General features: G+C 44.6%; 2 protein-coding genes across 7 annotated transcripts in view; one reads left to right on the forward strand and one right to left on the reverse strand.

Moving 5' to 3' along the window:
- The window catches only part of FAM219A (family with sequence similarity 219 member A), a 95,370-nt gene extending 73,458 nt beyond the window's left edge, over window positions 1-21,912 (reverse strand). The window contains exon 1 of one of the 3 annotated variants that reach the window (XM_032674769.1): window positions 21,712-21,912. In XM_032674769.1, the coding sequence (XP_032530660.1) occupies window positions 21,712-21,738 (27 nt within the window). In that variant the 5' untranslated portion in view covers window positions 21,739-21,912. Of the gene's footprint in view, window positions 1-21,678 lie in introns of all 3 variants that reach the window. The other 2 variants (XM_032674768.1, XM_032674767.1) reach the window with 2 other exon arrangements.
- A 478-nt stretch (window positions 21,913-22,390) lies between these two features.
- Window positions 22,391-23,698, forward strand: part of DNAI1 (dynein axonemal intermediate chain 1) — a 141,399-nt gene continuing 140,091 nt past the window's right edge. For 2 of the 4 annotated variants that reach the window (XM_032674763.1, XM_032674764.1), the window contains exon 1: window positions 22,391-22,555. In XM_032674763.1, the coding sequence (XP_032530654.1) occupies window positions 22,523-22,555 (33 nt within the window). In that variant the 5' untranslated portion in view covers window positions 22,391-22,522. The remainder of the gene's footprint in view (window positions 22,556-23,698) is intronic. The other 2 variants (XM_032674761.1, XM_032674762.1) reach the window with 1 other exon arrangement.

A 23,698-nucleotide genomic window follows, 5' to 3' on the forward strand; every position in this document is an offset into this window, starting at 1 on the left:
CATAGAAGTGGTAAAAAGAATGTACAGTCTCAAGTATCTGTAGGAAAAACAACACACTCTGCTTTTGAATTCTGTTCTGCAGACAATCAGGTGATGAGAAGTGCACTGCAAAATAAGCACATGTCTGAAAACCAGAGTCTTTAATGCTTTAAGTGATTAACTGAGCAACTTATCTCTCCGTAAATGTACTGAAAAGGATTTCTCCAAGTGTCATTTAAAATAAGGTCCCCAAAAAAGCTACAAGTTGCTTAAACTTGAAAGGATTTTTCATGCTGCAATTGCTTTTGGTTTCTGACATGCTGTATCATGAAAGGGTTGGCCTTGGCTGCGTAACCCAGTTTACAGGAGCAGGAAAATAAGAGGGGTCTAGCAGAAGGCAGAGGCCTCTCCCCCTAAAAATTCTGCAAAAGGAGGTAAATCAATGCTGAATTGTTTAGAAAAAGAAGCTTATGCTGAGAGGACAACTGCAGCCATCAGTCACAGCTAAAAGTGCACTACCAATGCATATTCCAAAGTGTTATATTTAATATTCCCATATGATCCATTCCACTGGATCATAGCAGCAGGCTTGTGTCTACCACAGTTTTGGAAATTCTGACCTTGGAAAAGATTTCACTTTTAAGGGCTGTGACTTCCTATCAAAAGCCTTGTTAGAGGTCACTGGTCTCTGGCATTTCTTCATCAGCACTACTGCTGCCTAATTACAGCCTAATTGCTGCTTTCATGGCAGAAATCCCATCCCACTGAACACCCAATAAGCCTGTGGCTCCCTCTTCAGTGTGTGTCTGATGGATGGGTTGTTGGTTTGAAGTTCTATAGGGGCTCTTTCCCTCTGCTCTGCTACAACTGGTCATAGATGTGACAGCCTGCGTCACACCTCCGGTAGTCCCATGACCTGCTGTCACCGTACCTGCTGTCACCCCTCACCAACAGCTACACCCTGTCACACATACACACACATGCATACACAAAAAAACCCTTAAAAAACCTCTGCTGGGAAACTGCAAAGCATCTTTCCTTAGATGCCTCACCTCCAGTCTCTTGCAGATACAAAGAAAGCTTGGTAGCTCTCACACAAAGGACAGGAATCTGCAACTGCACACAAGTACACCTGGCTGTAGCCCACTGTTTAAATCAGGATCTGGTCCCGTGGCAACCTGAAGTAACATGGGGGAACAGAAGCAGAAGGGCTGGCAGCAAGAAGATAGCTTAAGACAAGCATCTGCAGTGAGACTTTTGAAAGCAAACTAGCTGATTTGCAGAACCATCATGCAGGATAATGACACCTTAATCAAGAAAAAGTCTCAACCAAACCCAGTCCCAGGGCAGGAAAGCCTCAAATCTCTGCTGAGTGCTGTCATATGGATGTCTGGGAATAAAGGGCTGTGTCATGGAGTAGAGCACCCCACAGACTGGCCAGGAAGCGACAGTGTACGTTCAGTCCTTTGGGGCTCCTTGCCCTGAGAAACAAAACCCTGCATTGCAGCTCGAACCCAGAACCAAGGCACATCCACACTATAATCAATTTGCACCAACTTTTTACATAATATTTTTCCACTCAACACACGGACCCATCAGTGGTCTAGCAGAAGCTTCTACTTTAGCTCATGCATGTACTATATTTGATGTTACTGCCCTGAATCAAACACTTCTTAAAAAAAAGTCCTGCATAGGTGCTCCTTTGAACATGGCCCTCCACAAACATCTGGAGAAACCTTCACCTAAGTCTGTTCACCTGCTCATTCACTTGCTTATTTTATAGACACACCTAAGGCATAAAGGTAATTTAAAACTCTTATCTGATGGCTTTTCCTTGTTTCCAGTTGTCTCCAGAGCCTAGTGCACCATGGCAGCATAGCAGCCACCTGAAGAAATCACCAAAACTATTCGAAAAACGTTTAGTGAGTAAAATTGTTTCAAGCAAAATCAGAACAGATTCCAAAGGCCAATCCCCACAGTTTGCCCTGTTCTGTAACACTTTCTCAACAGCTGCAGGGTGCAAAAAATCCATCTGAAACACCTCCCCAACAGGTTTTTTTGAGGAACATGATAGCATAGCTGGCAATCCTGTTAATCTGCAAAAGCTGACCCCAGTAATCACTGCCTTGAACAAATAAGAAAGATGAACAACTCTGTGCAATATTCTGTAGCACTTAGAATTTGTTTGGAAATTATAGTTTAGTTCAGTGAGTGACTTAAGAGAAATCACGTTCTTCCCTATTTCTTAAGCAAAGCCACTTGCACTCAGGTTTCCACACTGCCACTCCTGTAGCTACCTACACAAAACACCCTTCAGGACATGCAAAACTAAAGCCAAATAAGTGAACATAAAATAATCTCCCCCAACTATCTCTACACAAGTAGCCTTGCTGGAAGCAGTTTGAATTCGTTAGTAAGTGAAGATACATAACCAAGAGGCAATACAACCCCTGCATGACCAGCAAGCACTCTTGCAAAGCTTACAGGCAAATCTTTTTCAAGTGGCTAAAAAAATTTCAGTGCTCTGAGGGACTTGCCGCTATCTGAGTTAGCGCAGTGTAGCTGAAAGCCAACTCCACTTAGCTTTAAACAAGTGACCTGAGGTTTATTTTCATCAAAAAAAGCACAAAGCTTACTAAAGGCTAAATTACCTGGCTTTTGGGACAGACCTTGAGGAAGGCTCCATGCTGGCAGGTCTAGACAGAGATTCTTAACATTAATTTAGATGTCTCTACCCTATGCTGGAGTGTTGATGTGGTTACAGCACAGATGCACCCTCAGATGTTCCTGGAAAAGGAGAACAGAACCATATACACATTCATTTTTCCCACGTGGTTATGACAGCCACCACCAGCATGAAACATACAGCTGCCTATATCACATCATACCCCATATTGGGCAGGAGGTTCCTTCCATGAAAGAGACTTAAGAAACCAATTATAATAAAATGATACATAGCTCACAATGAAAGAGATAGTTACATCCCATGCCAGTCAGCTAAAGGACACAGATATATCATAAAGTTATGAGAAAAGTTGTTATAGAAATACTTTATATCTCTGGTAAAGTCACATTTGTGACTTTGTATACTTCTTGCCTATATAAAATTGAAACAATTTCAGAATTGTAGGTCCTGTAACAAGTTAGCTTGTAGCATCCCCTCTGCAGGAACAAGAGGAGAGAACTGGAGAGACATGAGGGAGAACAGAGGATATGGTCATCACTCTTGCAAAAGGCTCCTTCTAGCCTACAATGGCTGCTGACTACCACCTGACTTCAGCAAGAACAACCAGAGGGTAGAAAGACCAACATCAATGCTGCAAGATCACAGTAGAGATCACTGATGGAACACAAGTGTCCAGCTCTCAGGAGCTGTAAGGTTCCCTACAGCATTTCATTGTCTAACGGACTAATTTTTCTTTGGGTTGTTTTCAATGGATAATTCCCACTGCTTCCAGGAGAGCCATGAACTGCTGAGCTCCAATGGAGAGTTCATGTGTACAGTTTATTAATTTAATCTCCTTTCATCCTCATCTGCCTTGGTTTCTTAGGAAACAGCCAATACCTCCAGAGGGAGACCCTCCAGAAGGCACTGCTGAAATGCGAACCCCAAATCCATTTTTAACCTTAGATACAGAAGGTGGGCATTGTGTGGTTCCAATGTGTTCGTCCCAACCACTTAGGAAGCAAGGGAAAGACAGACTTAAACAGAAAACCTGTCCCACAGTGGAAAGACATTTAAAAAAATAATCAATGGAGAACAGACATCTAAATCCCCGATCTTGTTAGCATTGCTTCAGTGTCCTCAAAGGGCTGTCAGAGCTCTCTTCATTTATGGGAAGAAACCTTGTTTGTACCAGAAAGACAATGGAAACATTAAATACAAATCTAATATTCAGTAAGTTTACAACATGTTGGTTGCCCATAGCAACACAAGGGCACTATCACCAGACTCTCCTTAACTGAGACTGCAATTTTAATCAATAGTAACTGAGTGCACATCCAATCAGACATTATTCTTGACATAAAGCTGATATTTAAGTACAACTATCAGATTCAAGAGCTATTTTTCTAACACTCAGACCTGAGAATACTTAAAAGATAAATTATCCTGTTCTTAATCAACACTGCATATAGAAGGTTTAAAACTTACAACGAACAACCATTTATTTTATATAAAAGACTTTAAATTTATGGTTTCTACTGTCTGCCACCTCTTCCTCTGTACAGCAGAGGTTTCTTATTTAGAGCTCTTCTGAGACACATCAGGCCCTACAGAAGCCCAGTGTGCCACCAACAAGAGCTACAGCAGATCAACAGGATGACAGTTTTCACAATAATGAGGTACATCACCCCAAGCGGACCATAAGCCTCTTTCCTGGAAGTCTGGGCAAAAAGTCTCCTGCACTGACCAGAAAATTTTACGGATTTTGATTCATTGGGAGGTTTCTGTGACTCTTACCCACCTCCTACACATTTTGGGACAAAACTGAAACCTTTCAGCACCAGTTGTCCAGGTTAATCCTTTTTTTGACAGCTCTTTGGTAGAGACAGGTTCATGGATAGGGTAGATTCAAACAATTTGGAGGAGAGAAGAAAGATTTTGCTTTGTTTCTATAATGGCCCTTCAGCAGATAATAGTAGATGGAGCTTCAGCAAAATTTTAACCTTAAACAGGGAAACATAAAATCACAGAATATCCTGAGTTGCAAGGGACCCACATGGTCAACGAGTTGAACCCACAGGTTCAACGAGTCCAACTCTTAAGTGAATGTCCCCAAAGAAACATTTCTTAAGGCAAGGCCAGATAGGTGGAAATAATTTACCAGCCACAAATGGCTACACAGGCAAAAGCAAATGACAAAAGCAGATGTGGTAGTTTTAGCTGGTGGCCACAGATCAGACACACACTGCCTATACCCCATGTGCCACATGTGCTTTTGGAGAGGTCCACAACCTTTTGATTTCTCTGGGTTGCTAAGTGTGTACCTGCTATGCCAAAACAGCAAAACAACAGTTTACAGGAAGGCTTTACCTTGTAAGCCCTGAAGTACTCCAGCGTACCCAAACGTGTGAGAGCCCTGCAGGTAGCAAAGGAACTGTCACACAGGCCTCCCACCATCCGCTGGATAATTAGCCAGATGGCAAGCCTGCAACAAAACCACCACAAGGCAGTCCATGTTCCTGTTCACTGAACCTTGTAATGCAGCTTAATTTCTCCAATCTAAATACCAAGCCCTGAAAGCTGCTGTATCTCTTGCCTATTTTCTAGATAACATTGGGTATCCAGAAGGGAGCTGTTTGCATTAAAATTAGGATGTGTCACAGTAAGCACAATCTGTAAAAGCTAGGGAAAATATTTTTGAGAAAGCACTTTAAATAATACTGTCTGTTCTTCTTGCTACTACCTGGTCTCTGTATTCCAGGGGCATCCAGCACAGTAAATTCTACCCTGTGGTTGAGTTGTAGGGAGAAAAGTCCTGACTCAGCAGCACAAACATTGCCACATCTGTAGAAATCCTTCTCCAAGTTATGAGGAGATAAGGACTTCTAAGGGCAGGTCCCCTGGAGATCAGAAGGAATCCTCACTAGCTGCTTTACCAGCAACTTTTAACCCAGTGCCCTGGGTTTGTTTTCAGAAGCTTTAGCACAAGAGTCCCTCAATATATAGCATGATTCACAGCCTGACACTGGGGCTGGCTGGTGTCTTGTCCTGTGATGTTTCCTGGTATGGATAACCACAAACTCATCTCTGGCTGTAACATTCAAGACTGTGACCATACAACTTGCTGTGGAACAAGTGACAGAAGCACACAGCAACTCTGCATCATGTGCAAGGCAACTAAGTTTGCACACCTGTGTAAAAAGAGCTCAAACACATGCTGAGGACATTAAAAACTGGCCATTGCACATGGTTTTCCTTAAACTGAAAGTGTGCACTACTACTGATAGCCAATGCACTATGAAACCCCTTTTGTTTCACTAGAGCAATCATTTCTTTCACATGCTTAGCATGAGAACTTATAGCTCCAATATTTCACCCATGACAAATAGTGCTGGAAGGGAAACAGCCAGTAGGCAGCAAAAGGTTGTTGCAGTACCAAAGCCAGCACTAGTACCTGAGTAAAAACTGGAGGGATGCTCAGCATCCCCACTAGGACTGATCACATCCTTCCTACCAGAAGTTACTGCACTTCAATAACTCAAAGCAACACGTACAAGTAATTTTTTTCTGCAGTGGTAGCTGTAAGAATCTGAATCATTCCTTCACACCAATCTAATAATAAGGCACATTTCAGGAAAAGATGTCGGTCTTCTCATCAACCTATCAACTGAGGTTTGGAACAAAACAAAGGTTTCTTTTTCATTTTTTATTTTTTGACTTCAGAGGCATGAGAGAAAGGAGACCAGAGAGAAAAGTTGAAAGAAAAACTTCCATTCAACATCAAATCATGATAGCTAGTGGTAGAACTCTTATCAACACCAGAGAGGAGAGACCTCTATAAAAAAAAAAAAAAAGAGTAACAAAAGCAAGAGTTCTTTAAAATAACATAAAACAATACCAAGGCTAGGGGAGTTGGTAAAAGCACTGACACGTCATGGGTTGCAAGAGCAGAGCAAATCAACCATAAGAGTTCACAAACACAGCTCTGCAGAGCTGGCAGAAGTCCCCTGCAATGGCACAGTGTGTTACCTTGCACACCCACAGAAACTTTCCCTGCACAGTTCACCAAATTTGATTAGAACTCTTTGAGGTGTTGCAGTTTCCAGCATCCAACCATACCTTGCTTTATTTACATATGGACACCACTTACTAATGACATGCAATTATCATAGAACTATGACAAGGTAAGACAGTAAGACTAATATTGATACAGATTAATTTTAATTGCACAGTAGCATTTACACTATCATAAAACTCTGATAAGAAGCACAGCACTCAATTTCAAAACAAAATCTGATTTTGACCCATCATATCTGCAGAGTTCCTGAGGAACAGGCCTGAGGTGTCATTTTCTTTGTTGTATTTCAGTAAGAGAAGGTGGTATATACAGAGATTTAACCAGCACTCCCCACTCAGATCTCAAAGCAACAAGTTTATTCATTTTCAGAAAGTGGTTTGTGTCTTTTAAGGTACATAAGGAGACTGACATAGACTTCTATATACTGGGGGACATGCAGGTTTATCATGAGTTCATTAGTTTTGTGCAACTGAAAATCATGCTTCATTTCAGCCAGGTTTGAGCAGAAATGGCAGAGCAATACCAAGACGTCCACTGACTTGGAAGTACATCATGGGGCAATGGTTCCTTAAGACTCCTTAGGATGTTATTCTCTCTCTTCCCCTCCATCAATAGTACTGAGATCTCAGTGACCAATCCTTCCACTCCAGAAGACATCTCTGCTCTCAATTTAGATCTTTTTGATGTGCATGCATTACTCAGCACACCTCTCTGCCCTAAATAAAGTTTTTGCTCTTCCTGATGCAAATCCAGTAGAGTTTCAGAGTAGCAACTCAAGTCAGGAAACATTAATTAGGCTGAAATATTCACTGGACATGGTTGATGGTTTTCCAGGTGATCTGCCAAACTGAAAGAGGGCCAGATTTAAAGAGCCACTTATTGCACTCCAGCAAGCAGTAGAACAATTTTTAAATAAACCTCAGTGGTTTATTAGCCCTTTGTCTTCTGGATTGGAATGGACCTTAAAGATCATATAGCTCCAATCTCCCCTGCCGTGGGCAGGGACACCTTCCACTAGACCAGGTTGTTCAGAGCCCTGTCCAATCTGGTCTTGAACACTTCTAGGGATGGGGCAGCCACAGCTTCTCTGGGCAACCTGTTCCACAGCCTTACCACCCTCACAGTCACGAATTTCTTACTAATACCTAATCTAAACCTGCTCTCTTTTAGATTACAGCCATTAACCCTTGCCCTATCATTATATGCTCTTGTAAAGTCTCTGTCTTGCAAGCTCCTTTAGGTACTGGGTGGCTGCAATTAGGTCACCATGAAGCCTTCCTTTTTCCAAGCTGAATAATCCAAATGGTCTTTCCTCACGTGACAGATGCAACAACTCCTCTTTTTAAATTTTTTATATTTACATTTTAAAAAAAAAAGAAAGTTTCTGCAAGACAAACATAAGTGCTTTTAAAACAATTTCAGAAGGCATCCACCTGATCCTTCTAGCTTTTAAGAAGTCTGTAACTTGAACTGTTGACACCATTTAGGAGAGGGTTAATCTGAATCCTAATCATAAAAGTTTTTACCCTGTCTAGGCCATGCCTGATAGGTGCCTCTTGAGAAGGGGACTGTACATCCCAAATGTACAAATGACTTGACTGGAGCACAGATTTGCAACACCCTGATGAAAACTAACCAGGCAGCTCTGGTTTAGAGTGCTATATGTGCTCACCATCCAAGCACAGGATCAGCCTGCACCAGCTGATCCACTGTGAGACTCAAGTTCAGTGTCTGCTTACAACAGACTTGGGCTGCGGGCAAACACTTGAGGCATTAATTGAAGGTCATGCTGACAAACACAGCAAAACTTCCCTGGAAACTCAGGAAAGGACAACAGCTAGCTTTTGAAAAATCTGACCCAGCAATACAAAATGGCAACTGACTAACGGCAGACTGTTGGAGGAAAGGATTGTATTTCCACACGTGTAACAATATTTTGAAGTTTGAGAGGATTCTGGTGGCAATGAGGGATCCATAAGGGCATTCAGTATTTACTGCAATACAGGATGGGTAGCAGCAGGGAAGCAGCCCTGTCTTCGAAGAACAGGCATAGGTCTACCTGAAAACTATACAGACACACCATGGTAGTTACCCCAAAAGAAAAGGTCAAATGAGGACTACTGAAATTACCAAAAATAATAATTTGAAAGGGATCTTCATTAAATTTATAAATTAAGATGAACCTTTTTTTATCATCACTGGCAATCAGCAGAACTAAATGCCACACCCCAGACAATGCCCAAGGAAGAGCACTTCTACCTTTGCATAATAAAAAGGATGAACTGACTCTAATCTTGAAAAATTACAGTATTTATCATGTTTATCAGTTAAGACCACAGCCTGAAGTGCAGCTTCAGACTATTAAGAGAAAGTTCTTCAGCGCCACTAAACCCAAAGAACAAGTTTGCAATAACAAGGGGATAAAAACATAGCAAGGGTCTAATACACTTCAGAACATCAAGCTTGGAGCGGTATTTAATAGACCTGCTTCATCCATGTCTCCTGGCCCTCTGTGTGTCAACATGAAAACGTTATCACTGTTGCACTTGACTGCTGGCAATTCCCTCTGATGTTAATGAGTTCCGAATTTATGCAAAGTCTCCTGGCAGGTGCTTCCACAATATCTACCAACCGAGATACCAGTGGAGGATACCTATGGTAAAAGTATGTAGCTTTCTTCAGTTATTAATTAATTGCAAGCCAGACTTCAGTGGCCATTTGAAAAATCTTACAAAATCCCAGAATCAACTGGCCTAGAAAGAAGGAGTCAACAAAAACACATCAGGACCTGGTTTTGACTTCCTACACATCTACAGAAAAAACCTCACAACACGTTCCTACGATTCTGACGAATCTTTCAAAAATACAAATCAGAAAACAGAAAGAAAGTGTTTGATCTTCAAAGCAATTAAGATTTTCAAGAGCTGTCAGAACTTTGTGCAATCAAGTACATCTGCAACGACAGAATAACCTCAAAGCTTTTTTACAGAATTATCCATGGTCATTCAGCGTCACAGCCACTGTCAAATGCCCATGGCCTTACAAGAATGAGTAAAATGTCTTGCTCATAACAGAATTATAAAAGAGGAGGAAATGAAGCAAGCCAGCATCAAACACACACCTCCTAAGCCAGAAAAAGCACTTTGTGCCTCTCCAGCCAGGTGCTAGGATATTAGCGACAAGCCCCCCCAAAAACCAGCCCTGCAATACAGGCACATAGTACCAAATATTGATTCAAAGGAAAGCTTTGGCACTACTAGAGTCTATATCATGGAATACAAGTTTCCATATCAGAGCCGAAGAGATGGACGGTGTCTTGGCAACACAGACACGTAATATGCTCCATCTCATATGCAGACTGAACAACCAGGGTCCCAGTCACTGAAAAGAGCTGAAGTGTGCACCTAATTAATCCATCTGTCAGATCAAGTACAGCCTATAGTCACAAACCAAGCAGCAAGCAGTGCAATCTTCACACCTCTAAACGTCAATACAGAAGCACCTCTAATGTGTGCTACCAGCTAACCTCATGGGAGGTTAAACTGTTTTTTTCTGGGTTTGTCTCTACATGAAGAAATTTTCCCCCAAAATTCAGGGATTACTCTTTGAGTATTCAATGTTGCAAATATAGAAACTTAGAGTTAGTAAAAGCTTAAATCGACATTTTCCACTGCAGCATGAGGGAACTTTTTTCTGCAGAAAGCATGGATTATAAATTTTATGTAGCTACATAATCCAAATAAAGCATTCTCCCATAACCAGATAATCTCTTTATAATAATTCTTACATGCACAGCATGGATCATCTCAGTTATTTTCACAATCACTTTGCCCTAATTTTTGCGAGAAGTACAAGAAAGTCTTTTCACAGAACTGCTTTTGTGATATGCTTTCTGAGGTACATCCACTGAAGGGGTTGGCTCTGCTGGAAATGATGAAGACAAGCAGTATGACTTTTTACTCCATCAGAGCAGCAGAGGAATTGCTAGTGTTTTGCAGAACTCTAGATTGTATCTTCAGGTTTTCCATTAGCATCCTGAAGTGGCAATTCCTGCCAGTTAAATCTCAGTACAGATGCGTCACAACATGTTTTCAAGAAAAGCTGGACTTGTAACTCCTTTACCATACCCATTTCCCCTTAATCGTAGCACAGTGATCAAAACTGGAATCTGATCCAACTTTAGACACACACATTATGAGAAATGGAATCACTAGCCAGCAGTTTCTCCTTGGCTTATCAACTGCCAACAACCCGACGTGAAGTGCAGCTTTTACACGCTCCAGTGGGCTGGGTGACCTCCATCTTCTGAGCCTGTGAACATGCTGTTCCTGTAACTATTCTCAGAACTCCCTATTCACTTTTTTTTCCCCCCTTATATAAAGGGAAATTAAGATTAGAGAACCAGACAGACCCACAGGCCTAAAAGAGATTGATAAGGGGGAGAGAGAAGAATGGTTAAGTCTTTCCCTGAACTGCAACACAATTTTGCTGCAAGATTCTTTGAAGTTTAAGAACTCTAAGCTTAAAAAAACCCCAACAACCCAAAATGCTTTTCCTGCTGTTTCCATATCACATTGATCCTGTGAAAGCCCTGTTACACACTCCTGTTCCCAAACTGTCCACATATTCCTCCAGCTTGCTTCAAGGGATGTTGTGCTTGGTTTTCTCTTGCTCCACATGTATTCTACAGTAGGATGCTATGAGAAACAAGGTTCAGGTATCATGCATTGCCTTGTGTTTTCAAAATAAATCCACATTTGCCACCATTAGGGTTCAATGACAACTAAAAAGACATGACAGCATTTAGATGACACAGGCTGTACTTACGCTAATCTATTTTGCCTCTGGAACAAAGCTGTCCCACAGAAGCACCACAGGAAGCATTGCTGCAGAGAGGAGGCTATTCATCAGAGCCAGCCCCTTTATGGACACGGGAGCACTGCACATTTCTCTGCACACCTCAGACCCCTATTCCAAATGACACAAGTTTGGGAGGGTGAAACCTTCACCAGTTTTGTTCCTTCAGTGTGATCATCCCTTTCCATGCATTACCTGATGAAGCAGTGCCTGCAGGATCTGTATGTGGTGTTCAGCAGGAGAGTCTGCTCTGGCCATCACAGACAGTGTATTTTTCATTTGCATCACATGCATGTTGTTGGGAAAAAAGTCATGCTTTCATACAAAGAAGCATATTGTTTCTAGAAGCATCAGTCACAAGATCGTGCCAGACAAAAGCTTTGCAACGTCATCTCTGTCTAGGAACATTCTTATTTGTTTCTACTTTTCAATTAACAACATAAACCCCATGCAATGCACATCTCTTTCCCTCCCTCTCCCATTTCTCAGGTCAGTATGCTCAAGCAGCTCCTTGGCTGTTTGGGTTTTGCAGACTTGGGAAAGTCTTGTACCTCAAGGTACTTGTAATAACTGCCTACAAAACAAGTTTCAGATTAGAAATTAGGCCCCACAATCGAGTCACTACCAAATGCAGACAAGCCCCACGAGTATTAAAGTAGTAAGTACTTCCTTGTACTGTGTTAAACACTACAGGTAAAAATCTTTTTAATCAAAGATTTCTAATCAGGGCCACAAACATTAACATTTGTCTTATGGAATTGCTCTACTTATACAGAATCCAAACATTTTCTGAGCAAACAAGAATCACCAATATGGCTCTTGTGTATTTTCTTTGTTTGACAATCTCTCAATACAGAGAATACCTTCAGGATCAGACTGGGTTTACTGGACGCTGGCACCTCTCAGTGATACATATCACAGAATCACAGAATGCTTGGTGTTGGAAGGGATATCCAGAGATCACCTGCTTCAACCCCACTGCCAAAGCAGGTTTACTTAGGGCAGGTTGCGCAGGATCACATCCAGGCAGGTTCTGAATATCTCCAGAGAAGGAGACTCCACAGCTTCTCTGGGCAGCCTGCTACAGTGCTCAGCCACCCCCACAGTATACAAGTTTTTCCTCATACTCAGATGGAACTTCTTGTGGATATTAATGGAAATTCAATGTGGGGGGGAGGAAACAATAATTAGATCAGCATAAGCATCCCTAACATTGATGCAAGAACCAAGATTGGTTTTCACCTGGGGCCACGTACAAACAAAAACATGAAACAAGACAGAAACAAGGGAAGCAGTTTGCTTGAATATGGGTATACTAAATCACTAATCTACATTCCCATGCAATCAGTAAAACATGAAAAAGAGAAATTATAATTAGAATATTGCTGCTCTGCTTGGCTTAGGAAAAGAGACTGTCTACAGACTTAATGCTGTAGAGCCCAGAAGATCAGCTGCTCATATGAATGGAAGTTGGTTCAGGAAGGACACTGAAAAGAAATTGAGAAAAACCTGCATCAGACAAGCATGAAGCAAGACACCATACCATTCCTGAAGAGGAACAAGTCATGTCCAATGGTCCTAGATGCTGAAAGAAACAGAAGCTCAGCAGAAAAGCTCTAACACAGCCTATTTTGGAAGCATGCTTTGGGAAGCCTGTGGAGAAAGAGATTGCAGATCACTTGTATGTTTGTGCTACCTGCTTCGGCACTGCACACAGAGTCCAAACAACGTGCTCTGGCAGGAACAGTGCTGGGTTACAGGAGTCACTTGGTGGATAGCTATCTGATAGCCTGACCTATACAATGATGTTGTTGACAAGTTTTCTCCACTAACTCCAGACAGACAATTTGTCAACAGCAGCAATAAAGCTGCAGCTTATGCAGCAGAACTTACTAAGCTCAGGAAGAATTGAAATATTATTAGCAAAATAACTTGTTCACAGGCAGAGGCTGCGTCTCCACTAAGCAGCTCACCAGTAGAGCTGGAATAACTTTTCTCTTCTGTATGGGAAATAAGGTCTTATTCATCTTCAGAGAACCAGTGCTCTTCTCAAAAAAAACAACTAGTGCTGCCTTCAGCTTTACTAAAAATAACAAACTTTCCTCAGTCGACAACTAAGATGATTCTGCAACTCACCTAGTAAAAGCAGCTGGGATGCAGCCAGTATACTCTGTGTGTATTTAGGAGAGCATTTCTCTGTGAAGAAGTTCCTGAAGTGATAAACCTTGGTATCCTGTGAATCGGTCATGGATGTGTCCAAAATCCGAGCAGATTTCCTAGCAGGTATTCTTAAAAATTAAGCAAATTTCCACCTATAATTTCATTCACTCCAACTCAGTATCCTCAGACACAAACCAGTGAAACAAATACTTGCTTTCTCTTGCACACTACAAAATGGACACCAGCTCACTGCAGAAGATCACACTTTAAAACTCAAAGAATAACGGTCAGGCTACACAGGGTTTGAGCTGGACTGACGGATTTATTAGTTGCAAGTTGCATGGCTGCATCACTACCATGTCAATTTTACAGTGACAGATACAGAATAACCTTAGAGGAATCTTAAACTTGGAAAGGCACAGGAGTCCACCAAAGATGCACGGTCTGTGTGAGTGCGAGGGGAAAGTGCAGACACATTTCTACAGACTGTCTGTGGAAAGTGACAAATAACTGATCTACACAGAAGCCAAAAGACAACTACTGCAGCCAAGGTCCTAAAATTTCTGGAAAAAAGAGGCATGGCCATTAGCCAGCTCCACTCTTAATCCTTTGCCCTACAGATCAGACAGGTCCTCCTCTTATCTTTATCAAGTTCAGTCTTCAATTTCACCAAAAGTAAGATATATCTCCAGAAAGGTCACAGCCCTGTTGGTAAGCTTTCCTGAGGGCTTTCCTGGAATCAAGACTTGCAGAATTGAAGGCATGACTTGTTCTCCTCTCTCGCCCTGGCATTTTGCTCATGTCATCTCATCTCCTTACGGACCTGCCACTACGTATTGGTACGTCAGTAGCAGAAATTGCTGTCTGAGTAGGTATTAACATCAAGACACAGATAACGAGCTCTTGGGAATTATGGAAGAATCCCAATAGGGCACTGTGCAGATTTAATTGTTCACTGCCCCCTTTTAAACACGTTCCTTTATTCCAGAAAGATTTCCAAACATGACTAGCAGAACAATCATGATCAAAGCTTGTATAAAGAAGTGGAGAGGAAGCAGCAGTGTTCCTGCAGGGACAGTGAGAGCCAGAACATGCTCCTGTGTCCTGACAGGTCATCCTCTAGCTATAGCAGTCACATCCCCACCATCATTCGGGAACCTGTGCTGGATCACTGTTGGAGTTTCAGCCTGGTCAGGGGTGGTAATAAAAATGTTCCTGTACCTCTGCACCACAGGCCTAATACGGGACAGGGAGGTGACAGGACAGAACCCCAGCGAACTGAAGTATTTAGGGAGGTAATCTTTAGGCTGCTGTTACAGATGACACCACAGCACATCAAAAAAAAGCTGTATAACTAAAAGTAGCACTGTCTGAAAGAATTCTATTTCAGAACCCACAGTACTGCAACATTACAAATCTCATGTACTGTAAGCATTTACAAAACATATATCTGTGTAACCCCTGGGCTACATTACAATGAATATATACAAGGATGACATTTTCATTTTAGAAGCTTTTCCCCTCCAGAAAGATGAGGGTTTTGTGTATCTGCATTAGAAACCTAATGTTATATTAACATATTATTTCTAAGCCCTGCAGGTATAATCTTTCTTTTTGCTTCTTAGTTACTTTTGTTTTTCTATTCTTAGGTTTTCCCCCATTTTAGGGATGCATCAGAAAAAACAAAGAGTTCTTAATACATGGTACAACTTTCTTAGTGTGAGATACTCAATACTTTCCAAAAATAAAGAATGCAAATTTTATAAGCGTGCTGAGTACCCATGCTGTCTGCTGACTAAAATTACAGTTTGTTTTTTAAAAACTAAGTATCCAGTAGATAATCTAATTTTTTTTGTCTTCTAATTTAAAAAAAAAACCAAACCAACCAAAACCAAGCTGTATAGAAATGTATCTTCTGTATCTTTACAGTTTCTGAAAATTTTACACCTCCAGAACCAGTGCAGATTCGGCACCTCAGCTAAAAAACCCAGCAGTATCACTCCAGGATTTGGCTAACCAAAACCCTTCGGTTGGCTATCATCATCACAACTAGAGTTACCAGGCTGAGGTCCCTGCTGGCAAGGAACCAGGTCAGCCACAATGCTTCAGAATAAGATATAGGAACTACCAGCCCCATTTCTCTGGAAAGAGCTCCCATTTTTCATGTGGGCTGAAAACTGGGAAACTGAAATACTGCGTTCCTGCTGCCGTTTTCAGAAAATGAGCCAAAGTCTCAGAAGTTTGTGTCAAAGCTCCACTGAAGCTGCTGCACTTTGATAGATGTGTTTCCTTAGGAAAAGTTGTACTGCTGCCATGTGGGCAAAAGCACTTTTACTCTACTTTCATTTATGTGTTAAGAACAGAAACTGCTTGTATCAGTGTACAGGAGCAATGTGTGATCCAATATTGTCACCTATCAGTTTCCCATAAAATGCCATCCAGGGACTGGTGTGTCAAGAGACACAGGCTCAGGAAGGTTCCACGTACCAGCAGACTCAAGATACAACCCCACTGCATCATACTCAGTACATTTCATTTTAACAAAAATACCAAGGATTTGGCAAGAGTTTAGCTAACAATCCAAACCACAGACTTATAATTCACAGAGAGGGCATGTAGTGAGGCTCTGGTGCTGAAGAAAAGATGGGTCTACATATAATTACAGGCTCTGCCATTCTTATTTCAAAGGGAATTTTAATTCTTTTTTCTCTGCAGCATCCTCACTGTGCAAGTATCCCTTCATCTCTCTGTCTCCCTTTAATATCTACCATTTTAATGAGAATTTTCTGCTAGGACAAAAGACTTGGAGAAGACAAACCAACACCAGTCATCACAACAAATGCATCACCAGCAACAGACTGGGAAAAACTGGCTAGTTCGAAGCCCATCAGCCAAGATAGCTATCTACCAAGAGTAAGTATCCCAAAATAATGAATATCAGACCTCATCACACCATGCATCCCTGCAATGCTGGGTATTGACTTTACCTGAAAATAACCCACTAACCAGCAGCTAAGGAAGAGTGCCCTTCCTGTGAGCGCAGAAGGATCTCGACAAGTCAAGTTGGAGACAAATAGAATCTAGGCAGAACAGAGTTTCTGCAGTTGAGCTTGTATTACGTTAAGAATTACATGATACTAAGCATTAGGAGTAAACAAAGCACCCCGTAAATTAGTCCACATTTATTTGATGAGGCAGGGACTTTTTGGATGAAAGGCAAAAGCCACCCACATTTGAGAATGGAAACGTAGATCAGAACAGACCATCCTATTTTCATGGAGTGGCACCACATGAATGTGACCAAGTGCCTGTTACCAGCCTGTCTTTCTCCTGTGATGAATATGTACAGAATCATAGCACAGTATCAAAACATGCAGAGTAATGGATCTGTCAAAGATGTGAAACACTAGGCCTCATCCCATCCTACAACCAGACGTTTAACAGGGTCTGTATGCCATTCTGTCCATCTGCCCACAGCAACTCTGTCTCATTAAGTCCTGCACTGAACTTTTCCTTGGGTCTGCATTAGTTACACAGCAGTTCTCATAAAACTGTTGTAGAGGTCATGCAGAGTCAAGCCAGCCTGCATGACTTCACAATGCTTATTCAAACAGCCTGGAGAGAGGCAGAAATGACTGCCTGCCTTCTTAACTTCACATCACTGCATCTGATGCAACGGGTAGGAGTGCACATATGACAGAGTTGATCACCATGCAGCCTGCAGACCAAATGCTTCTCAGCTCTGCAACACAATCCCTGTCTGACTTGTTATCAGCAGAGAGAAACTATGGCAAGTAGAGATCCTAGTAGGCTTTGTCAGACCAAGCAGTACTCCACACAGCTCCAGCCTGTACTAGTTAGGCCCTGCCCTCAGCCTTGCAGTGGGATGCCAATGCAGATCTTGGCTGTCAAAGAGAGAATGTTCCCCAACTAGACGCATTAGAGCTTTAAAGAACTCAGTTTTGCATACAGCCATGGATACATCAGGTTCTCTGTCCCTGCTCTGTAAATACAACACTGATTATTGTCAGAATGTACAGCTAGTGGACACCAGACACTAATGCACTATCACCCCTGACAGGCAGCTGATCAATAAACAGTGCAAGTATCAGCAGCAGGTTTGGAGGCTGAGGGGTCCAGGAGGGTTTCAGATGCTTTCTAAGAATGGCTGCCCTTCAGCATTTAACACCATATCTATCTCTTTAAGTTTGAAGATGGGCAGATCAGCAGGCCTGTCAGATGGTTTCTAGGCAGATCAGCAGTGGTTATCCCAGAGTTCAATATAAAGACATCAAAAGCTAAGATGACATTTCATCTATGCAGATGAACAGACAGTCAAAAGCACCCATGCTGATCAACAATGTTAAGGATTTTGAGCAAAGCCTAGCTTCACAAATCTCATTTCAGCACCCTTCTCAAACTGGCCAGCACTCAGAGGGAACAGTGCTTTCCTAGGTCACCGTCCAGTTTGAACAGGAAGAAAAAATATTTCATAGTGTGTGCACTTCAAATCAAGCAAGGTACCTTCTCTTCTCTACTTGCTTTCAGCAGGGGATCATGTTGCAAAACACTATTTTTTTTATATAGCTTCAGTGACAGGTCACAATGACCCCTATAACCTGAGAAAACAAACTTTTACTTGAGCCCTCTGCATATGGAAAAGACTGACAGCTGCATCTCCCCCTGAGACCATGAGCAACTGAAAGCTTTTAGCCTGGGAAGAAGAAACAAGAGGTGCTGAGATGCTAAGGTTATTCTGTATTTTGTGCCGATTTTGACAGGGATACCAGTTAATTTTCTTCACCGTAGCTAGTATGGGGCTACGATTTGGATTTGTGCTGGAAACAGTGTTGATAACACAGGGATGTTTTAGGTATTGCTGAGCAGTGCTCACACAGAGTAAAGGCCTTTTCTGCTCCCCACCCCAGCAGTAAGGAGGCTGGAGGGGCACGAGAAGTTAGGAGGGGACACAGACAGGACAGCTGACCCCAACTGACCACAGGAACGTTCCATGTCTTATGGTGTCATGCTTAGCATCTAAAGCTGGGGGAAGAAGAAGGACAGGAGATGCTGTTTAGAGTGATGATGTTTATCTTCTCAAGTAACCAATAGGTGTGATGAAGCCGTCCCTGTTTTTTCTTGGGGATGGCCGAACATCTGCCTGCCCACGGGAAATGGTGGATGAATTCCTTGTTTTGCTTTGCTTGCGTGCATGGCTTTAGCTTTACTTACAAAACTGTCTTCACCTCAATACACAAGTTCTCTCACTTTTACTCCTCTGACTCTCTCCCCTATCCCAATGTGGGAGAAGAGTGAGCTGTGAGGGGTTTAGCTGACAACTGGGTTTAAGACACAAGGGCTTTAAAGTACAGGATGGCAGGGAGAGGGACAGGACAAATGGTAACTGTAACAGAACAAAACAACAGAAGTGCCGAGAACCATGTTACCCAAGGAAATTAGTATGATAAACACCAGACTTGCAAGGATTCTTGCAGTTCCTACTTGCAAAGTACAGACCAGAAACCACAAAGCAGAGGAAACCAATGAAAATGCTGTGCCAGACTCGTTATGTCCCATGGCATAAATGTTGACCGATGGCAACATTTCCACGGACATGGAAAAATCCTACACATCCAGTCAGAGCAACAGCCCCTCACATACACAAGGTTTCACTGTGAGCTCCATTAGCTAGAAAAGAACTGCAAGCCAAGATTCAGAGTATTCTATTAATACAAGTGTAAAAGCCCCCTGTGAAAATTTTCTAGTCCCTGAATGTTGAAGGAAACCCGTTTTCTAAGCTTACTATTGCTGCTGCATAATACAACACCCTATACTGAGATAACAGGGTTGGACGAGACAACCTCTTTAGATTCTGCTTGGTTCATGTCCATGCAAACATGCATTATGTGCAAATTCCATTCTTCCACTATCATTATGGAGTTTCTAGAAAATACTTAGAAGTACTTTTTTGTCTGCCAACAGCTTTTTCAAACTTGCTACTCTCACTGCTATGCTGACAATATCACGAATAAAGAGGGCCATTCTTGTCACATTTGTTGCCTGTGCTTGATAAAAACACAAACAATGGGTAGGGCATGCAACAAGCCCCCATCAGCTTGTAAGAACTGTTTTTTGCCCCACCATGAAGGTTGTAAGCCAAAGAATCAACTAACCAAGAAAACCCAAAACAAACCAAGCTAAGCATATTTTCACAATTTGTCAACACTTCCACTGTAAGAGAAATGTTTTTCTTGCCACTGAGGGATAATTTCATTCTGTGGACCTTGTAGAGCTTTTCTGTTCTCAGGCCAATCATTGTGTTCTCAACTTCCCTCAAGCACTAGCTGCAACAAGGAACCGAGGATTCAGATACATCAACTCTAAATAATGTATGGTTTGATATACGGGAAATCTCAGTAGCACTTCAGTGCTAACATGAACCTGTCAGTAACCTATCCTCACCTGCTACCAAGAGGAACTGTGTAAGTATTTCATTACAGTTCTTTCCACCTCTCCAAACATTTCATATCCCTGTCTCACAAAATCAGCCCGAGATGGAATTTGCTTACTCCAGGTGCCAGAGGGAATCAACATCTTGAGTGAGTGAGCACATTATCCAGCTTTCACTTTAATGCCAGGGTGAACTGTATTTCAACAGGTCCCAAGTCACAAATAACAACACACCTTCAAGCAGAGACTGAGGTGGACTGAGGAGTAAGGGGAAGGGAACACACAAGAGAACCTCTCCCAGATGGGAAACAGAAATGGACAAACACATCCAGAGTTCTCTGGCAGGCAGCTGGGGCACAACACATACACAAGCAAGCCTGTGGCATCAAAGCAAAGCACCTACATACTCCTAAGGCGTCTTGAACTACTTGATGATGGTCTAGCCTATCCCATGGCTGCCAAACAGCTGGCCTTCCTTCCTAGCTGATTTCAGAAGCTATCAAAAGCCCAGGACCACTCTACCTTCCCATTTAGGCATCTGCCAAGTCCCACGAGCCTGTATACTTCCCCCTCTGCAAAGATTCCCCAGGGCCCCATGTAGTAGTGTAACCATTATGTCAGGCTCTTCAGAGCTCATTAATTGAGTATAATTGTGTCTACGAAGTGAAAAAACATCCTGATATGAAAAACACATGTCCTGGCACAGGGAAAGCAGAGGGCAACAAACCCTCACAGATTGCTTTCCTTATGGAAAGAATTTTATGTGAGCAAAACTATTTTAGATTTTAAATTTGACAGAGACGTTTCTTCGCAAAACACCTGGACTTTTCACACGATAAGCATCTCCTTAAGTTCAGCTCAGTGTCGAGGGCAATGGCTACAAAACCAGCCTCGGAGAAGGTCTTGCAGCCTCGCATCGCGAGTAACTTCACACCCCAGCCCGTGCAGCTCTCCCGTCCCTGGGGAGCATCGCTCCCCGCCCGGGCTGTGCACAAACACCGCCCTTTTCCTCTCCTATTTTCTAAAGCTCACTTAAAAGCCCAGCCACCCTCAGCACCTTCGGTTGCTCCCACCGGGCTTCCCGGTCCCTCCGCCGCTTCCCACCGCTCCCAGGGGCACTCCTGGGCGGGGGAACACCCAAGGATGCTCCGGGAGCAGCGACGCTCGCAAGCGCGGCAGGAGCGGAGCCGCCCGCCCGCCCCCGCCCGCTCCTGCCACCGCTATGGACGGGGACACCCCGGGGGAGGAGGATGAGGATGGGGGGGGGGGAGCAGGATGAAGGGCCGTGCGGGTGCCCCGGGATGACACAGCAGCGGCCCCGGGGGTGAAGGGCCGGGGATGGCGGCGGCGCTCCCCGGGCTCCCCGTTATATAACGGCGGCCCCGCCGCCCCCGCAGCGCTGGCACCGCGGGTGCGGGTGTGCGCGGCCCCTCCGCGCCGGGGCCGTGTCCGCCCGGGCTCAGTGCGGCCCCGCCCGCCCGCCCCTCACCAGCGGCTGCATCTCTGCGCGCACGGCGGGCACCTGGAACCGGTCTATCTCCTCCATCATGGTGGCGGCGGCGCCGGGCGCGGCGGGCGGAGCGCGGGGAGGGAGGAGGGCGGACGGGAGGGCGCGGGCGGCTCCTCAGGCGCCGAGGGACGGCACGGACAGCGACGGCGACAATGACAATGACAACGACACCGCCCGCGGCTGCTGCTGCCTCATCGCCGCCGCCGCCGCCGTGACTCAGCCGCGCCGCTTCCGGGTCCGGCCACCGCCCCGCCCCCTCATGAATATTCATGAGGAGGGCGGCACCACACTCACTAATTGGGGCCCGGATGGTGGGCTACGCGGCCACGCGTTTTGAATATTCATGACATGGGTGGAGCCGCTGTCAATACTTTGGGGGGCGGATGCTGCGTTCCCTGAGTCCCTTCCCCGTCTGGAATTTTGATGAAGTGGGAGGGGAGATCTCCTGTTCAAGGTCTAGATGCTCCGTTCTCCGCGGCCCCTCCCCTTTTTTGAATATTCATGAGGCGGACGGAGGCACTACCACAGCGGCCTGGCGGTGGCGCTCCTGTGGCCCCGCCCTTCGTGAATATTCAAATAAGGGCGGGGCCGCTCGCGCCGGTTCGGGGCCCGGATGATCGATGTGCAGCGGCCGCCGGGACGTACCATTCCCTCCCTCGGGGGGGAGCGCGGGGGCATGGGGGGAATCGCCTCGTCCGCCCGCCGCTTCCGGTGCGTTGCCATGGCTGCCGCGATCAACTTCCGGCTGGCCGGGCGGGCGCCGTGAGGGGCGGCCGTGAGGGGCTGTGAGGGACGGCAGGGGCCACTGCGGTGAGGAGAGGCCATGCCTGCCAAGGCGGCCGACAAGCGCCGGCAGGTAAGGGCTTGCCGCCGCACTCCTGTGGCGACAGCGCCGTGGTGACGTCACAGTCTGTGTCATGACGTCACACGCTCAAATGGCGTCACTGCAGAGCCTCCTGCAGCGGGGACGGCGGCCCACAGGAGGGAGCGGCGCTGTGCGACCTCGCTGTGGCTGTACAGCCCTCGGCTCCTGCTCCGGGCGCTGCCCCTGGTGTGATGCCAGCGATGACATCACTGTCCCCGGAGCCGCTACACATGACGTCACCGTGTACAGCCCAGACCGCTTCCCTCTGGGCTCACAGAGTCACAGAATTGTCAGGGTTGGAAGGAACCTCTAGAGACCAGATCAGCCAGTCCAACCCCCCTGCCAAGGCAGTATCACCTGGACCAGGTGACACAGGAATGTGTCCAGGTGGGATTGGAATGTCTGCAGAGAGGGAGAATTCATAACCTCCCTGAGCAGCTGTTCCAGTGCTCTGCCACCCTCAACACAGAAAAGTTCTTTCTCATGTTGAGGTGGAACTTCTTGTGTTTTAGTTTATGGCCATTGCTTCTCATCCTGTCACTGGGCACCACTGAAAAGAGTCTGGCACCATCCTCCTGGCACCTGCCTTTGGGATATTTGTATGCATTGATGAGATCCCCTCTCAGTCTTCTCCAGACTAACCAGGCCCATCTCCTGCAGTCTTTCTTCATAAGAGAGATGCTCCAGACCTCTCATCATCTTTGTGGCCTCTGCTGGACCCTCTCCAGTAGCTCCTTGTCTTTCTTGTCCTGAGGAGCCCAGAACTGGACTCAGGACTTCAGATGTGGCCTCACTAGGGCCAAGTAGAGGGGCAGGATCACCTCCCTGAACCTGCTGGCCACACTCCTCCTGATCCCATTCGCTTTCCTGGCCTCCAGGACACATGGCTGGCTCATGGTCAACTTGTCAACCATCAAGACTCCCAGGTCCTTCTCTGCAGAGCTGAGAGATTGAGCTGAGAGCTGAAGTTGCTCCACTGAGCTGTAACCCGCAGGGCTGGGTGCACAGCAGGGTCAGCACAGTCCCTCTTGGCCCTGCTGACTGCCTGGCTGCATCAGGTTGTGTCACTCTGTCCCTTCTCTGGGGTGTGGTGTCACCTGTGGTGTCACCCTGTGAGTCCTCTGGCATTTCACA

This window comes from Chiroxiphia lanceolata, chromosome Z (genome assembly GCF_009829145.1).
Source record: "Chiroxiphia lanceolata isolate bChiLan1 chromosome Z, bChiLan1.pri, whole genome shotgun sequence".
NCBI classification, from domain to species: Eukaryota; Metazoa; Chordata; class Aves; order Passeriformes; family Pipridae; genus Chiroxiphia; species Chiroxiphia lanceolata.